General features: G+C 42.6%; 2 protein-coding genes across 2 annotated transcripts; both read right to left on the bottom strand.

Annotated features, from left to right (window-relative positions):
- Positions 1-2,010: 2,010 nt before the first annotated feature.
- Positions 2,011-7,233, bottom strand: drd5a (dopamine receptor D5a). The gene has a single exon (XM_054785831.1). It carries the CDS (start codon positions 6,991-6,993, stop codon positions 5,593-5,595), a length of 1,401 nt encoding a protein of 466 aa, XP_054641806.1. The 5' UTR covers positions 6,994-7,233; the 3' UTR covers positions 2,011-5,592.
- Positions 7,234-8,819: 1,586 nt separating this feature from the next.
- otop1 (otopetrin 1) lies at positions 8,820-17,669 on the bottom strand. The gene is made up of 6 exons (XM_054784850.1): positions 17,285-17,669; positions 16,570-16,706; positions 14,752-14,810; positions 14,524-14,654; positions 11,024-11,931; positions 8,820-10,170 (listed from the first exon to the last, which is right to left on the bottom strand). The coding sequence occupies exons 1-6, from the start codon at positions 17,667-17,669 to the stop codon at positions 10,000-10,002; spliced, it is 1,791 nt and encodes a 596-aa protein (XP_054640825.1). The 3' UTR covers positions 8,820-9,999.
- Positions 17,670-19,430: the final 1,761 nt, after the last annotated feature.

Genomic DNA, 19,430 nt, shown 5'->3' with positions numbered 1-19,430 from the left:
CACCACGACGCTCGCCCTGCTCCTCTGAGGGAACCAGCAAGCAAGACTCCTACTCCTGCTTTTCCACAAGTGATGAAAAATATTGCATTTTTTCAACAACGCAGTGAAAGGCATGCTAAAAATAGAGACGAGATAGACACAGGAGAGCGACATGTACATGTTTTAAATGTGCGTGGATGTATACATACACGTGCAGAGAGTGATTTTGATGAATGTGACCTGACGGGTGGTGTAAGCTCCCAAAGGCTGCCCCCACCTCCTCTCCAGCCCTCCTGTCATGACTGAATATTGAGGTCAAACCACCTTTCACTTTTTTGTTTTGCAAGGACACATCTTTGCCTGGAGGAACATAATTATGTATTCATATTTTCATCACTTGTTTGTTTTTCTACAAAGGTTCATGCTTAAATGTCGAAGAAATTTAAATATAACACAATGAAACCTCTAAACCTCATTTTTGGGATGCCTTTTGTTCAGATTTAAATCATTTTCTTACCATAACAAACTAAGGAAAAGGAACTGTAATCATTTGTAACAGTAAAAACTTATTTCTACCTGTGATTAAGTGAAATTAATTATGAGTTAACTGTGGACAAAATGTGATTAATCACAATTAAATATTTTAATCCACTGACAACTCTAGGTTTTGTGTTGATTTAAAATACTGTAGCTTTTGCCCGGACATTGAGAGAATGACGAAGAGGTGTAAGAAAAAAGAAAAAAGAAAAAAGTAAGGAAATGTCCATCCATACAAGTGAAGTTTTTTTTTTTATGTATGTTCACATAGAGACACATTTACCAGCTGTCATGCTGATCTTGTCCCAACCACAAGGGTGCATTATATTGGAATGTTCCAATTCCGGCATTGCGTGTACGGGAACAAGGATAAAAGGTGTGTAGGTTGGCTACTTATGTAGTCGTTAGTGCTGATGAGACATTTTCTAAAAATCTGACCACACTAACTGCTATTTTTTCAGCCCGGATTATTGGGGCATGTCCTGTCACGGTGGCAACTTCACACGAGCGTCGGCGTGTGTGCACTGATGATGCATATGAGTGTGCTTTGTTCACCGTTTATGTTGGTGAAAAGGACAAGAAGAATTTAAGGTTTTTACGCTTTCAATATGCAGAAATTAACAAGCGTTGAAAATTTCAGGATAAATAATAAGAAAGATACAAAGTCTGGGGGTGGAGTGGGGAGTAATGTCCAGTTTGGCCCACAGCCTGAAGTAGGCTTTGAGTTTTGGACCCCTGCGCAATTGAGTGTGACGCCTGTGGACTAATACGGTCAGTGAAATGGTCAACTGGGCTCACTCGGCGTGTCACCGGTGGTCGCTTATTATGTTGTTGCACCAACGCAGCGTGAAAGAAACACATTAGATTAGAAGTATTAAAGTTAAGACACCTTAGCCCAAATCGCATATTTCCAATCCAAAGGCAAAACATGGAAATAATTACAGACCGCAAACATTCTGAGCTATCGAGCGTCGTTGCAGTGTGGAGCACATGACGTCACCGGCATTGGAAAATATGCGTTGTATCTTCTGTTCAACATCTACATAAAGAATCCTTCGCTATGACCTTGACTCGTTATTTACTGTCAGGCCCTTTAAGAGACACACACACTGACACAATGTCAACACCCCTGATGAGGGGAAGTAACTGATTGTGTAAATTTCTGGAAAACGTACCGAGCGAGACACTATAATGGAAAACAGCAATGACATTTACAGTTATGGCCTATTCGTATGTCTTGCACGCTGAAAATGACAGTCATCTGCATGTCAATTCCAGCGGTACATAATGACATTCAAGCGCCAGAAACGGCGAAACATTCAGACTCTTCACTACGCTGATGTGGTGCATGCGAGCGAGTATGTCCAAAGTAGACGGGAGGCCAGATATGGTGTAAAGCAAACAATAAATACAGGCGTATTGAAGAATGCAAGGATAAGATACAAGGTGATTGATAATAGCTACGTAGATACCACTCCACCCTTTCGGTGTGATAGCATTTTATTAAGCAAATAATGGACACCATTCACTGTTTAAAGGACAGTAATATACATTCAGGTCACCTGTACAATACAATGACGGAGAAGTGAGGTCATGCATCCAGACATCTGTGACATCCAGTTGCATTGGCCCAGGGGCCTCATATGTTGTCCATTGAAAAACAAGCCACTTTATTGAGTCTGACCTATTGATTAGTGCTTTGAAATCTTTGGTCATTCAGTAAAGTCTGTTGAATGCAAGTCTTAAGAATGATAAAACAAAACCATTCAATAGTTTTGGCGTCAATGGCAGACAGGACAGCTACCACTGATTTTACTTCTTCATTTGAATCAGTGGCACCATAGTCAACTGTTGTTGATTTTGTGCAATTGGATAATATTCCCCCATCAGCATAAAAGTCCCTGCGGTGACCTACAGGAGTCGTGTGGGGCGCAGGATACAGGTAAACACTTTAATACTGCATTTTGGCATCATGTAACATCAACTCTATGCAACACATTTCATTCTTTAAATGAGCTATAAGGCGCTGAACCGACTGCATTGGATTAAACTGTCTGCTTTGCACTTTCAGTAAGGCTACCCGCAGTTTTCACACGCAGTTGAAAGGTGGGTTTTGGATACATTGTTAAGCAGCAAAAGGTTGTCATAGTGCATCTCAATTTATTAGAATATTGTGCAAAATGCATTTGATTTCAGGAGTTCAGTTAAAGGGGTAGTTCAGATTTTCTGACATGAAGTTGTATGACACCCCCATCAGCATTGTAGTCCAATAACAGCGACTTGCCCCCCCGCTTGGTCTCCTAAGTCCAGCTGTGGTCCGATTTCTGTGATGAAGAACGTAGTTCCACTTAGTTGCTGGGGACAATTAAGTCAAGAGTTTGGCTTCTCAAAACAATATGCGTATCCCAAGTGGGGGGTAAGTCGCTGTTATTGGACTACAGTGCTGATGGGGACGTCATACAACTTCATGTCAAAAAATACAAACTATCCCTTTAAGACAAAGAGACCAATTACAGGCTCAGGAGGTTTTTGCAGGTCATTTTTTGGATTAGAATGTGAACCAGTCGTCTACAATATTAAACTTAGTTGTTGTTGTTGTTTTTTTTAAATGTTCACATTTTATGAGATACTGAATTTGGCATTTTTATTAGCTGTAAATTATAATCATTAAAATTATTAAGACATTAAAAAAGTGTGTAGTGAATCTATAGAACAGGGGTACTCAATTACATTTCCGCAGACACCGTGGGGTGACCAAAAAAATTATATATATAGTAAATTTGATATATATTTATACTGTATTTCTTAGCATGTATCTGTGTGAGCAGACTCATATTATATCATAGCACCATATTTGTTTAACCTTCTACTGCTGCGTCATTGTGACGCTTACACCTCGCTCCCTGCGGAGCGGAGGAAGTACTGCAAGAACCAGCACTTCTCTGGTTAGACTGAAGAACGGTTTACAGGAGTGGTCCCCAAACTGTTCACAGTCGCGTACCCCTTCAGACGTTTCACTTGAAACCCCCTACTGCTGCAAAAACAAACCTTTTTTCATCTTCATTAATATTCATTAATATTGAAGATGACTGATTGGTTAATGAATTTTATACGAAGTCATTCTGGTTCAAAAATGTGTATTTTGCATGGTCAGGTTTTTGGTCCTACATATTTTCTATTTCAGCCGAATGTTGGGATTCTTCCGTTTGAATGGGTTGAACTTCAGCTTCACTTTTGTTCACTTGAAATTGTTGTGATTTGAGTCTGCATATTAATTTGATACCAAATTGAAAGGGGAAGTTTAACAAACATGATAAAGCAGTATCCAAAGTATAAAAGTACATACAAGCAGCGATAAAGCCTCGTTTTAGCGGGGATCCCCACCCCCTCATCCTGACACCACATGCATTGACAGATTTTCACAGTGCGGGCGTTGGAACACCAATATAAATTAAATCTTCAAGATTAAACAGTCTTACTGCACAACATAATCATCAAACTTACTAACTTATTCACATAACACACACAGATCAATGAACAGCTTCCTTCGTTCCGCTCTGTGCTGTGAGGCATTCAGGCGCACTTATCAGTGTTAGGCGCTAATTGTTTTCCGTTTTTATTCACATACCCGCTATGCCAACTGTCGTACCCTGCTTTGGGAACCTAGGGTTTACAGTCATCTCTTGTTTATCGAGGTTAATTGGTTCCAGACCCGACTATGATAAGTGAATTTCCGCAAAGTAGGAATCCTTATTTATAAACGGAATATATTCGTAGTTAGAGCCTAAAAAAAAACTATTTCAGATCTTCTAAATATGGTTTTTAACACGTTAAGAGCTCTCTGGACATGGAATAACACCCCTATAGTCACCTTTACACTTGTATTACCAAATATAGTAGACAGAATCAGAGAAAATAAGACATATTATAGACTCACATGTTGGCATTGGGAGAGTTACTTGTGGTTGATGGGTTTTTTTTTCAGTTCCGGAACTTTTTGCGGTGGATAATATAATATTAGTGATACTTAGTGACCAGTGTAGACCAATGAATGTCATATATTTGTATTTTAGTTTATTTAGGCCAAAAATAGGTACAATTTGCTTATATTTTTGACAAATATAGGTTGTGATCAACCACGAAACGGCAATAATTGATAAATTCATATCTTTTAAAAAGCCGTGGTAGAGCAAAGCAGCGAAATTCAAAGTGCAGTGTGGCGACGGACGACTGTACATTATTTGGGTGATGTTTGGCGAGCCAAATAATAAGCTTTGACAGGCCGGGTGTGGCCCGCAGACGACCTATTAATGACCACGGTAAGAATTTTATTTTTTGAATTGAACTACTGAAATAAATTTGCTTTCAAAAATATTCTAATTGATTGAGATGTATTTAGTGAGTATTTACGGAGTAGGATTGGAGTTATGTAAAAAGGGTGAAACAAAGATTCTGAGGGAGTACAGAGTTCAAAAGTCCATCAAAAAACATCCGATTTGTTACTCAACTAGACTTTTTTTTTTGGTCTTTCTTCCAATTTGAAGCGCTCTTTACAAATATGTCCCCTCCCTGTTGCCGACAGACATGAAACAAGCCTTGAAGAAAGAGAACACCAGTTTCAACGACATCGAACCTTTGAACAAATGAACACAGACTTGACTCGTGGAGATGAACACCTACACGTCACTTTCAGAACAATAACAGTATGCGTCACACATGAGGCAAAGCGGCAGCAGGATTGCCTGGTGGTTGTCAACACATGAACCCTGCCCGAGTGTCCATGAGTCACGTAGACGTAAGTGCTGCTCAGTCCACTCAGAAAAAAGGATGTAATTTTGTCTTTAGGAGTACAATGGCGTGTCACTGGAGTGGAGTGTACCCGTGGCAGCTTGGACTCCCTGGAAAAGGTACAAAGAGTTACCAAGAAGTATCCCTTTTACATTAATTGTGCCTCAAGGAGCGGAAATTGACTCCAGTGTACCCCTATTTGTGTGGACCTCAGTTGTCAGGAAGTGAAAGGACTGACGTAACTACCAGTACATCCAATTAAGCATGATGGGGGGTATGGAGCTGGAGTTAATGTAATCCATTGGGAGTGAATGGTGACATCCGATCAAGACTAATAACAGCCTCACAGTCCTCCAAGTCACACACAGAGTCTGTGGCGTCATTATTGACAGAAAACTGCGAGAGCCTGTCAAAAGTCTCCTCACAGTCAATACATTCCACCACGTTGGGGATCATGTTGACATAAGCGTTGGCGATCTCCTTGTGGAACATGGTGTCTTGGTTGTAGGACACCAGCTCATTGCTGATGTTAACGGTTTCTACCGGCGTGCTGGAGCAGAAGTAGCGACAACCCAATAAGCTGGCAAAGGCTTTCCTAAACTCGGCGTTGAATGCATAAATGATGGGGTTGAGGGAGGAGTTGGTCCAGCCGAACCACACAAACACGTCGAAGGTGGTCTCGCTGACGCACGGCAGGCCCGCGTCCTGGTCTGTGGGCGGCTTGTCACAGAAGGGAACCATGCAATTGAGAACAAAGAAGGGCAACCAGCAACACACGAAGACCCCCATTATCACAGAGAGGGTTTTGAACACTTTGGTTTCCCGCTTGATGGAGGTTTTTAAAGTGTTGTGGTGTTGGCACTCTATTCTGTTCGTCCTGCAACTTTGCGCGTGTTCTGCAGCTCTCTCCAGAGACGCTATTCTCCTAATTTGGATTTGGGCAATCCGGTATATTCTGGTGTAAGTCACAATCATTATTGCCACGGGGATGTAGAAACTAATCAAGGATGACGAGATGGCGTATTCTCTGCTTAGGCTGGAGTCACAGTTCTCCGTCTGGCGACCAGCAGAGGAGTTGTGTGTCCCGGCTATGTCGTCCCCGCTGGCTTTGTGCCAGTTGAGCTGAACAGGTATGAATGAAATGAGCACTGACAGAGTCCAAGTGATGCTAATCATGACAAATGCAACTCTCTGGGTCATTTTCCTCTCATATCGAAAGGGACTGGAGATGGCCCAGTATCTGTCCACACTTATGATGCAGAGGTTGAGGATGGAGGCAGTGGAGCACATAATGTCAAAAGCCACCCAGACGTTACAAAAAGTGCCAAACGGCCAGTATCCAGCCACCTCCGCCACAGCCTTCCACGGCATCACCAGCACGGCCACGAACAGATCAGACAGCGCCAGGGACACTATGAAGATGTTGGTGACTTTGGTCCGTAGGTGGCGGGTGCGCAGCACCGCGGAGCACACCAGAATGTTCCCCAGCAGCGTCCACAGGATGAGGAGGAAGAGCAGACATCCCGTCACGGCGCGCAGCACCACGTCCCTCCCGCCGTCATCCGTCGCCTCCGATTCGGTGCCGTTCCACATCGTCTCTCCGAGCGGCGCCGGCGCGGAGTTGGTCCCCTGCACCGATGAGAGATACTTCGCTGGGTTCTCCATACGCCGCTTCAGGTGGAGCCGCATCCCGCAGCCCCGCGCAAAAGTACGGTCACTTCCATCACCGTGGGCTCACCGCATCGTTCCCGTGGAAGGCGCATGGCGGGAGCGAGAGGAGCGTGTTAAAAGTGAGCAAAGCCACGCACCGGGCGCACCACCGAGCGGCTGGAACTCAGCATGGACCGGCGTGCTCATGTTGCAGCCAGGTCCTGTATGACCCACTCACACTGTGTGAATGAGTAAGGAGGGATGCCCACTGTCAATGCACTCAACTAACCACTGTCAGGTGCATCACGCCTCTTTTGGTGTTACGCACTGCGTTAGAAAAAGGGGTGTGAGAACGCCTGCAACATTCCCAGGGTCTTCTCTTGTGGAAAAAAAGAGCCCCGGGTGATTGTCTGACACGTCTAGAGTGCAAGTGAAAGGAGCAGAGTAAATAGTTGTAAAAACAAATCATTTCTGCCAGGAACATTTTAGGACGATCATAGCTTCTGTATGATGTCGTGAACTGTCCATGGTCCTGAATGCGTCATGGCGCTTCTTGCCTATAGTTTGCCACACATTGCACTTACTAACATTGTCAACATCGGCCAAATATGTTAGCATTTTCAAACATTTTTTTTTCCAGCTGGTGCTGGATGCCTTAAGGTGAGTCGCATTCACACTCCCAGTGGACACGCAATGAATGGTCTGCGCCAAGGCAGCGGCACGGTTACCGGCTTTACTACGTCACGGGTATTTTTAGACCAGTCTGCGTGGCTGTCAAATCGGTCTGACATGACGTCAAAATCCCCCCCACCCCACCCCCATCTCCCCTGACGCCCAATGCGAAATTCACTGGAGTAACCTAGTCTAAAAGGTCGACACACACACACTCGACCGAACAGACTCAACATGTGAATAAGATTTAAGTCAGAGATATACAGTCAAGTGAATCATATGAATTTAATGTGAATAAGCAAAGAACACATGTCTCTCACATGGAAGAACCCCGCTGTTTACATTATAGTAAAAATAAGCACCCGAACGTCATTGCTTTTTCATTCTCAACTTGATATCGCCACTTTAATAGTTTGATTTTTTTTTAAATGCGTTTAAAATGATCTGCCCACTGTTATTGCATGAACGTTTGGATTCCTTTGACTGAGTCCAGTACAAACGTGTGTAAGTAATGACACCTTGTGGTAGCTTTGTTTACTGCAACATGCACAGCGACCAAGCCGATACAGTCATGGAAAAAACAACTTCCATGGTTTTCTTGATAACCAAAATCACTTCAGTTCTTACAAGAACAGCTATAGCATTGTACTGCCAAAAAATGTCATTCTCAACTCTGTTATATTTGTCCAAAAAAAGGTACCTTTAGTTGTATCAGGCATTAAAATGAACAAGAAACTGAAGAAACAAGGGTGGTCTAATCATGTTTTCCACGACTGTACTGTAGGTTTATTTCTGGAGTTCAATTCAGAAAGTGCAACTCTTATATTCTACAAATTCACTACACACAGTGAAATATTTCAGTTCTTTAATTTAGTGTATAATTAACTGAGATGCACCTGTAGCGAAGGTCGGTCTGTCCGTGTGGCCCACTCAAATAACACATTCGAGAACTTTTGTATGAATAAAAACTATTATTTATTTCAGCCCTACTGTACAAATATTTGCCGATGAGCACCAGTTCATCTGATTTTCACAAAATTGCATCACAGTCAAAGTCAGAATGATGATTTTGATGAGCACTCATAAAGACGTCAGTATTTCACTGACAGAAGCAAGCGATTTAGGCCTGTATGTTGGCACTTACCGAGAGGATTGCGGAGAGCACCAGAGCGAGAACCTTTGCTGGAGATTTGACTCAATGAATCAATTAGTGTAAATCTCTAAACGAGAACTCAAGCCTGGTTCAAGTGATAGACTTTGCATTTGATTTATGATTCAATTCCTGGCTGCACCACAAATCCTGACCCTGATGGGTGTCTGAACACCCATCAGGGTGAAAATGAAACGGTTACGACTGTACTGGATGAATAAGGCTAAGCACTCTGAAAACCTTGACGATAGAATAAACACAAAAATGCAGTCCGTTTAACAAACTGCCATTTACCTTCAAAGGAAACGTAAACATACTATACATCTGGTGCTGTATTTCACCAGCATGTCACATATGAATTCTAAATAATTCTGGAACTACAAGTATAACCCAGTGGGCATTTTACTGCTTTTTGCCATAGAAGCACCAAATGTCAAAACTAATGGTTTTAGCAATTGCACCCTTGGTATACTGGGATACAAAGGCTAGATTATGTTGAGAACTATACGTCAAATGGTCCCAAAAGCTCAGCATTACAATGGGATCAAATAAACACAGTATTTTCATGCAGCTCGGTGGAGATGTGGAACCTTTTGGACAATTTTATGCCATATTTTCCGAAACACAGATCTTGGCATGCGTCGTTTCTCTCAGGGAGTGCTTACAGTTCTAAATACATGGTACCGAGCTGAGGTTGTCCTCTGAGATTTTAAAATATACTGAGACTTTAAGGGAAAAAAATGCATTATATATTTCTACCGTAGTAAATGAGAACATCATTCATGAACAATTTGCATTCCAAATGCATATCAACGATGGATAAAGGGTTGCAACATTGCACATATTAGAAAGTACAGTGCTATCAGATCATGTTGTATTTTAAACCATGAGGTCGACAATACAATCGGGTGCACGTAATGTGCGTGTCACAGGATGACGCGCAAAGTCAAGAAGACTAACTGAAAAAGAACAAACCGCATAAAAAGCCCCTTTATAAATTCTTTAAGAGTCTTTCAAAACCCCACACTGTACAAGGTCATCTTCAAGGAACACAGGTTAATATGTTGAATAATCCTTACACTAAGGAATCTACAGTATGCCGTGTGTGTTGCCATGGCTTACTTTCAAGTGGGGAATGTTTGAGCCATGCTGTGAAACACTCACAGGAGCCGGCGGGTGGCAAGTTTTTGTTTTTGTGCATTGCCCATTGTCTGTTTCTCAAGTCAGACCCGCCGGAAGACCTCTAAGAGAGAAGCCACTGAGTGCATGCGGTAGAAAAGGTTTAAAGGAACCGCAAAATTGAGGGTTGTAGTCCATACGCTGAAGCCGAAGGTCTCCTGTTCCAGCCCATTTTCGTACTGTGGCCGACAACCAAAAGCGGGGAGGATCCACAGCTGAAACAAGCATACACATTTCTTTAATGTCCGGCACTCATTTGCATAAAGAGGTATGCTAGTCTTTGTGTAAAGCCTAGAAACAGATGCCAGTGTAAAAGTACAATTGGTTAAATGTTTGAATTCAGCCTTTAAAGCAGGGGTCTCAAACTTGCGGCCCGCGGGCCATTTGCTGCCCACCAAATCGTATCTTGCGGCCCGTGACTGGACATCAAAGAGTAGTGTAACTGCAGCCCGCAACATCCGGGCAAGCTCAGTGTTACTTACATACTTACAGGGGCAAGTAAACACCAACACTGAACTAACAGTGGTGTCATCACATGGATGTGTTGTGAATTGTATCGTATCGTGAGGTACCCTGAGATTCCCAGCCCTACTCCCAATACTTGATGCGGCCCAGCCTCAGCCGGACTCTACGTCCACTGGCCCCCAGTGAAATTGAGCTAGAGACCCCTGCTTTAAAGGAATAGTATAAGCAGATACACAGATACAGCAGAACACATGGTAACAGATACCTTGGTTCTGTCAGATCAGAATCTACCATCGGTGTGTTTTGACTTATTCATTTTTTCATAGGTTGTTGTTAAAAACCTCAGTTCATAGTTATTACCAAAAAAAAACCCCATCAATTTGTCACTTGGAAACTAGTTTGCCCATCATGGTACTTTTTTGAGAATTGTAGATATTTGCTTCTATCTGACAAAGCCAGATGTTTTCAGCCCTCATAAACCAAGCTAAGCTATCTTATGTTTCCCTCACACATGTGATAGAAATTGCTAGTGAATACTCCACCGGAAAGAAGAATAAAATGGTCAAAATGGCACAGAAAAGCCAGAACGGCAGAAGGGCTTACCGAGATGTTGCCCATAATCAAGAAGACGGCAATGTTTTTCAGGATTTGCCTCTTCATGTTTGGGGCTTCCACCGCATGCTTTCCGAAGGGCAGAGGATGGTCAGAGGGCTTCCTTGGACATTTGTACACCTGTCCGTTCTCTTCCTGCTCGCTCTCCATGGCGACACAAGCTCTGTCAGGAGCGTCATAGGCTCGGTTGAAGATGCCGTTGTAAGGTGGAGCCAGAGACGACGTCACTGAGAAGATTTCTGGTGACGCCGCCAACTCTGGGTCGTCCCGCCCAGCATCTTCCTGCTGGCGGTAGAGGGACTCAATGATGAAGAGGTTCTGGATGCACTTCTCCAACACAACGAGCAGAGAATAGGTAAAATTGGTCCAGCGGTAAGGGGGGCTGCTGTTGGCTCCCAGCACAGCCACAACGCTGCACCATGACATGAACCAGGATCCAATGGAGGAGCCAAACAACAGTTCTGTGTCCAGCTGCCTGGAGGGGTTCTTCGAATTGTCCAGTGGCATGTGATCTGCTCGGTATATGAGCAGACCCGAAGCACAGGCAGAGCACATAAACACAAGCATGACGATGCCATAAATGTAGAACATGGAAATGGCAGACCGCCGTGTTTGGAGGGACCCCTCCACATGCGTTATGTAAACCACCAAAATCCCAATAGTGCTGGCAAAGGCGACAAGACCTAGAATGGGTCCTAGGGTCAAACCTTGGGTTTTAGTTGCAAGCCTTTTCCGATTTGAAGACAGGTCAATGGTCCGGCCAATGTTCTTCCACATAACAAAGAGCATGGCGGAGACAAAGATGTGGTATTCAATGTTGAAAGGATAGAGATAGTAGAGGCTGCTGGAGAACATGGAGCACGTGCTGGTGGTGCAGTTACAGTCAAGCTCCGTATGAACTGCAATGACAAACACATGCAAGCAGAAATGGGTGTTTTTTTGGCGTGATTAACTACACTGTGCATTAAATATTTAACAAAATCATCATCTCTCAGCTGTTTTATGCAATGGAAATATTTTTGAACAATTGTACACAAGAAAGGAGAACAGTGCATAATAAGAAGTAATGTGTCGCAGAAATGTGCTATTTGCTGATCTGTTCCACAATAAGTTAGCGTGATTATTAGGCATCCTGAGATCAGGGTTTTATGCTGCCGATACCGATACCGATCATTCATAAGTGAAATTGGTAGATACCGATACCGATCACATAGATTAAATGTAAATGTTTAAATGTACTATCGGCTATATCAGGGATCACCAGGGTTTTGTCTTGTGAGATCTACTTTTACAAAATGAAAATGGCCAAAAGCTACTCATTTTCTAACATTTATTTTCATAGCTTATTTCAACCCAAACAAAGCAAATATGCTTGTTTTACCAGAACATTAAGAAAAAAAAGTAAAATGGGGGCCGCACGGTGGCCTAGTGGTTAGCATGTTTGCCACACAGTCAGGAGATCGGAAAGATCTGGGTTCGAATATCCATTGGGTACCTCTGTGTGGAGTTTGCATGTTCTCCCTGTGCGTGTGTGGGTTTTCTCCGGGTACTCCGGTTTCCTCCCACATTCCAAAAACACGCATGTTAGGTTAATTGGAGACTCTAAATTGTCCATAGGTATGAAAGTGAGTGTGAATGATTGTTTGTCTATATGTGCCCAGCGATTGGCAGGCGACCAGTCCAGGGTGTACCCCGCCTCTCGCCTGAAGTCAGCTGGGATAGGCTCCAGCATACCCGCGACCCGAATGAGGATAAGCTGCATAGAAGGTGGATGAATTAACAAAATGCTGGCATCCACAACTCACATTTTGTATTTCAGAATGCATTTCTTTCTAGTGTTCTCACATTATTAACTGAAATCCTGAATGAAAAGCAAGCTTGCATGTGGTCGTGGGGGGGGCCCACGTTTATGGGAACCATACAATTTAGACAAAAACATATTTGATTTACTTTTTCAAAATCACTGGTGAAACTCAAGAGAATCAGGCAATTTAAGGACAATTTGGATGCGAGAGCAGCTTGATTGCCCTCCAGCAGGACCCCCAGGCAATCTGACTAATCCAATCACTTTTCGGGCTATCGCCTTATGGGCGTCACACACGGGAGGAGAGAGGCTCGTCACCGGCACGAGGCGGGCCGCCTGCACGGGTGGGCGACGCATTCACTGGCTGCTTTTCCTCCTCTGAACTACTCTGATATCCCCAAATTCCCTCCACATCTGACAGCCAATCTAAACTGTGGTAGACTCGTACGATTCTCTCTGGATGTGGGTGCGTCGCTCGCCGGTGTGGCTGGTCGCAGCCGCTCGTCGCCTCCCGTGTGCGTGGTTTGCTGCATGTTGGCTGTGGGTTTCGCCAGTCGTGGCTGTTTGTCAGTAAGCCGCCCTCAGTGGAAAAGGTTTGGACACCCCTGATTTAGAGTCTAACTTGCATGTTTTTGGATTGTGAGAGGAAACCAGAGTACCAGGAGAAAACCCACACAAGCACATGGGGAACATGCAAACTCCACGCAGATGTTCCAACGGTGATTCAAACCTGGATCTCCTGACTGTGAGGCAGACATGGTAACACGGTGATACTCATGATACTAACACTTTAGGTGAAAATACAATTTAATGCTTAATATTTGGTCCAATTTACTTTTTAAAACGGCATGTTGAAGTGGGTGGATGGACAACTTTTGCTAAACAAAAACAATCATTTGTACCAGAGCAAAAGCTAAAATTTCACATATTTCCGCCTGTATTTATACAACTCATAGTGAAACAGACAGGATAGTGTGGCAAAATCTTAATAAAATTAATTTCTGATGGACTCACAATAGGATTTCTTTTTAATTCAATGTTATCAGATTTCAGGAAAAAATTCTGATGTTAAATAAGATGTTCAACTAAGTTGCCTCTTGATGGTCTGTAGCTATTACTCACTTAAAGTATACTCTCTAAAACTTTAACAACAGTCTGCTACGGTGATGCCTTTACCCTCCTCAGATCATCTTTACAAAACCCAGCCGTGTGCTCCCACCTACCATGCACCCTCTCCCCCACCAAGGGCCACCACTATGGTCCTGCACCTTTAATTAAAAAAGGGAACAACAGTCAGGGTGCAGCCTGCCTCACAGTCAGCCGGATATGAGGAGAAGCACCTGAACCCCCCAACCCTCAGCTTAGATGTATCAGTTACTGTAATTGCAGCGCCCTTGGGACTAAGCAGCCTGTGGGACAAAGACGTGTGAGGTCAAGCGGGGAGTTGCCAAGGAGGGTGGTGGTGGCTAAAGTGTGTAGAAAGGGTTAGTGAGGGAGCCCCTCAGCACTAGCAACACAGTGTGTCTCCTGAAACCTAATAGAGAGAGACGTTCAACGCAAACAAGACCTGCCCAGCTTGCAGCCCTTCTCTCCCTCCTTTTTGCTTTTATCCATTGATGCAAGTTCTCAAGTGAACTATTGTACTTTTCTTCCAGGTACAAGCCAACAATCGACCCCTGGCCCTTACCTATAGTGAGGTTTCCATAGCCCAGGGCAGAGAGCCTTCTTTTATGGTTGTTCAAAAAGTGCTCGGCTTCTGACATCACACCGCTGCACCACAGGAGGAGGTTGGTAAAGACTGCATGGATTACACCAAATCTAAAAAGATGAAGAGTTGCACAAAAAAGGTTAATATACTACTGCACGCATTGGACAATGAGCTTTTTTTTTAGTGATGACTGCATATTCCACATACCTCTCGAATGTCTCAAAACTCTTGATGACATCTTTGATGTGAAACCAGAGAAAGTGCACCTAATCACAACAACATGAAGTCACTTTAGCAGAAAGAAAGCTTGACAAAATACTTTTCAAATGTCTTTGAACCAAAACTTAGCCGAGTCATTTCATTCACAACATGAACAATGAAGTGATTATACTGTCACACAAACTCTGGACCCACATGAACAACAAAGAGCATACTATGTGAAGACCTGCTTGGTTAAGTGCCACTCGAAACACTGCTCGAGTATTATTACATCAGGGGTGTCCAAAGTGTGGCCGGGGGCTATTTGCGGCCTGCGGTTCATTTTTTATTGTAGAAGTAAAATTAAACAACAAGAAAAACTGCAAAAATGGGGAAGAAAATGAAGCAAAAAGCACAATTGTAGAGAGAAAAGGCTGAAATTCTGATTACTAACACAAAGCTTTGGCTTTAAACATATACAGTAATCCCTTGTTTACCCACGTTTACCAAATTATCAATTGATAATTTCCACAAAGTAGGATTCTTCATTTATAAATGGACTATTTTTGTAGCTAGACAAGGTTACAGACCTTCCATATGGTTTTTAACATTATTAGAGCCCTCTATACATGAACTAACACCGTACAGTCACCTTTACACTTGTATTACCCAATATAGTAGTCATAGTAAAAGAAAATAAAACAGACATCAATACGACATAACATAGACTCACACGTAAGCATTGGGGGATTTTCTTGTTGTTTTTACTTCCTGCTGTAGCTATAGTCTCGTCAATATTTCCAAGCCAGTCAAAGATTACTGAAATAATTTGGTTTCGCCAGTTTTTGACGTCCGTTTATATGCACTGCACTACATCTCTACCGCAATTATTGGCCATGCGCTGTGTGCCCTCCAAAACGCTAGATGGCGCTTATGCTGTAACTTTAGTCTTTTCCAGTTGACCTGTTACTTCACATATAAGCAAGCATCTCGGCCAGCGTTGCCACATTCACCTATTACTCCGGGTAGCTTTTTTTTTCGTACAAATGCCTGCAAATTCCCAAGTTTCTTGTTGTTTTGGGCTTGTTTTCAGAGAGCTAGTCGCTTGTTTCTCTTGAGAAGCCAAACTCTACTTAAATGACGGAGCCACTAAGCAGAACTACGTTCCTCGTCACGGAAATCCGACCAGTCACCGTTGATATAGTCCACTGCCGATGATTATGTCATACAACTTCATGTCAAAAAATCCGAACTATCCCTTTGAGGCGTTTACATGCATGTTTAAAAGCTAGTTTTATGCCAATTCATGCAATATTGTTAGTGCATGTAAATGTACTGATAGTAACATTACTGACACCTTGTGACCAGTGTACAATACTACATATCACGCTAATGAATGCGTCTTCTGAATGCCTACCTATTTTTATTCAATTAAACATTTTCATGCTTGAAAGTGCTTCTTACTTTAGGCCAAGAATATGTAAAATGTGCTGCAATATGCATTTTTTTTTACTAACAATTGTTGACCAGTTGGTAATTAAACAGGACTTGATGAAAAGAGTGGCATCGTATAGAAAATGAATGAAAGAATGAATGAATGAATGAATGAATGAATGAATGAATGAATGGATGGATGGATGGATGGATGGATAGGCCTTACTGCGAAAAACCATGATTGAGTGAAGCCATGAAATTCAAACCATGAATTTTTAAAGCCTTTTTACAAAATTTGAAATATATATACAAAAATATCAAAACTTTTTCAGTATGTGGCCATCAGTGGAAAAAGTTTGAACACCCCTGCATGAAAGTGTGGTGCAAACTTACCTGTGCTATAGTGTGAGTTGCATGGATGACAGGATACACCCCGAGAACAGCCGACACGCAAGATTGATAACCAACATAATATCCGATTCGAAACACGTCCATAATCAACGAGAGGAGTGCAAGAAGAGTCAAACCACCTATGGAAAACATGAGAAATGAAGGTCATGCAATATTTGCAGTTGGGAACACAAGCCAACATTGAAAAGGTATACAAGTAGGACTGCATCATGCATTTCCACAACATACAGTAAACTGGTGGTAAAGGAACACAGCAGACCCACTTTTATTTCACCCAATTTGTGTGCCTGCTTGATGATAAAACAGGCAACTCAATGAAAATTGATTTGGGGGAAAACCTAGAAGTATTTTTTTTAAATCAGAAAGTGATGTTAACACAAAGTCACTCAAAACTTTACTTTCGAGTGTCTTTCTAGTACGAGTGACTTTCTAGTACAATCTAATGGTATCCAGGATAAATCTACCTTTACAAAGATGTGATAACACTGTCAGCATCAATTGAAAAGGTGATTATATTGTTTTTAAATTGTGTATTACAGAGTTGCACTTCATGTCTTATTGGCACGTGAGGTACTGTATTGCGTTTGTGTACTATACATGCCAATCAAAACTGAGCATTATCGTATTAGTAAAGGCAGAATTCTGCATTGGATGTCTTTGTAGATTGTCCACGTGTAATGATAATGTGGAGGCTCACCTCTGATCCAGCATGTGGTGGCGTGAACATCTTTCTCAGTGCGCGTGTGCTCGTGCCTGTCTCGCACCAGGATGTACCACATCATCCAAATGAGCTGCAGGATCATGAGGCAGGTGATGAAGGACAGCAGGTGATCCTCCTTGACCGAGGGGCTGTGGTGGGCCAGGGCCAGCATGAGCGCCGCTCCGATCAGCAGCACGTTGGTCCCATACTGTCCGCTCAAGATCTCCGCGTTCTTCTTCGGGTAGTCATCTGCCACGCTAAGCTTCAGCTTGGTCAGAATCTTCTTGTCGTTCTCGGAGCTGGACGACGAGGAGGAGCTGTTGCAGTATTTGTTCAAGCACATGGTATCCAAGGTGTTATGCTCCACCATGGTGGGAGACATGACTGTAATCATTTCGGGGGAAGGGGTGGGGGGGACAGTCAAAGCCGCGCTCTGGATGTGCGTCTCTGGGGGACCAGGTGCGCAACCAGGTGGACCGGTGCCGCTCCGAACATGCTTATTCAGTCATCAATGCTCGAGTCATCTTCGAAAAAAAATCTCATTGCGTTGATGTAAGGCCACAAGCACGGATCCATAACAAAATGTGAAAGTATCATGTCCACATCTGTTTAGTTCAAGATAGTTCTTCCAAATGCGCTGTAATATTCTCATTGAGGCAGTCAAGGACAATATAATCAGGTGAGGGACTAGTAAGACTTCCAAAAAGGTCAGCCAGCTCCTGTTCCACTAAAGTTAGTGGCGGCCAGGGTGCTAGATCAGAAGGCTTTCAAGCTGAGGGGAGGACTGGGGGTGAAATGGTTAAAATGGCAGTATAGCTCTGAGTGGACGTCCAACTGGACCATGTAACCTCCGGTTCGATATATTTATATAAGCTGTTTTCCTAACAAAAGGGAGGTGGAGACACACTTTTGAGGTGATTGGTGGGCGTTGACTTTGCGGGGACGTTAATTGAATCCCTTTAATCAATAATGTGTTATACTCTTGCTTGCTGGCAAAATAAAGCAAATGCATCGACATTTTCTCACGGGTTTGTGACAGAAATGCCATTCGTGCTACTTTTTTAAAAATTAACCTAATTCAAAACGACCTTTTACAAGTACAAGTTTAAGGGTCGTCATTGCGTGTGGTCATGAGGTATTAATTACATACAACATAAGTTAGTCGGTTGAATTGTGAATGTTTTAAATCGCTGACACCTAAAACAGTTTTCCCGCCCACGTCTTTCTGTAACAATTACGTCGCCAGCGTCACAAAACAAGCTTGAGAAGTCTGAGACCACGTGATCCAACGAGCACTGTATTGACTCAATCAGTGCAAATCATCACGTCCAGAAAAAAAGCAACTAGATCCGCTCAGTATCAGTTCGCTTTAATGAGCCACTGATTATATCTGACCCTGTTGATGGTATTTCAAACTGATTAGATTAGCTTGTTTTTTGTTCCTTAGTACCAACAGTGGTTTAAAGACCTTTTTTGTTTTGTTTTTAAGTTCAACGCACTTGAACTTAGAAATGACCTAATCATACGGCAAATTCAACAAATATATTTTAAATAATGGAGAGTTGTATTAATTGCAATTATTACAAATAGTTTTAGCCAAAAAAGTTTTACTAGATGTGTGCAATTTTCAATTACAATTTTTATCACGTACAGTAATCCCTCCTTTATCGCAATTAAAAGGTTACACACCCAATAGTGATCAGTGAATTTCTGTGAAGTAGGGCTCCTTTATTAATGGAATATTTTCATAGCATCGAAAACTTGTTTACGAACTTCTAAATTCAGTTTTTAACATTAGAACCCTCTGGATAGAACATAATACCCCTATAGTCACCTTTACATTTGTATTACTCAATATTGTAGATATAATTTGACAAAATAAGACATTGAGATATAAAACTCATGCTCGTGTGTGTTGAGTAAATATGCTGCGGATGTGTGGAGGACAGGAAGTGATGTTGGGGGTTCACAGTTGAGTTTGGAGTGGGTTAACAGCCTTAACAGTACCCCGTGTTATTACTCTTACTACCGTGGCTGTGACATAATTAAAACCTGCAATAAAAGCCTTTGTCCTGTTCCTCACCGAACATTACTGACACCTAATGACCAGTGTAGAATACTACATATCATCACAATTCCAATG

The sequence above is a fragment of the Dunckerocampus dactyliophorus genome, chromosome 8 (genome assembly GCF_027744805.1).
Source record: "Dunckerocampus dactyliophorus isolate RoL2022-P2 chromosome 8, RoL_Ddac_1.1, whole genome shotgun sequence".
In the NCBI taxonomy this organism is placed as follows: Eukaryota; Metazoa; Chordata; class Actinopteri; order Syngnathiformes; family Syngnathidae; genus Dunckerocampus; species Dunckerocampus dactyliophorus.
This window is presented reverse-complemented; position numbering and strand designations above follow the sequence as displayed.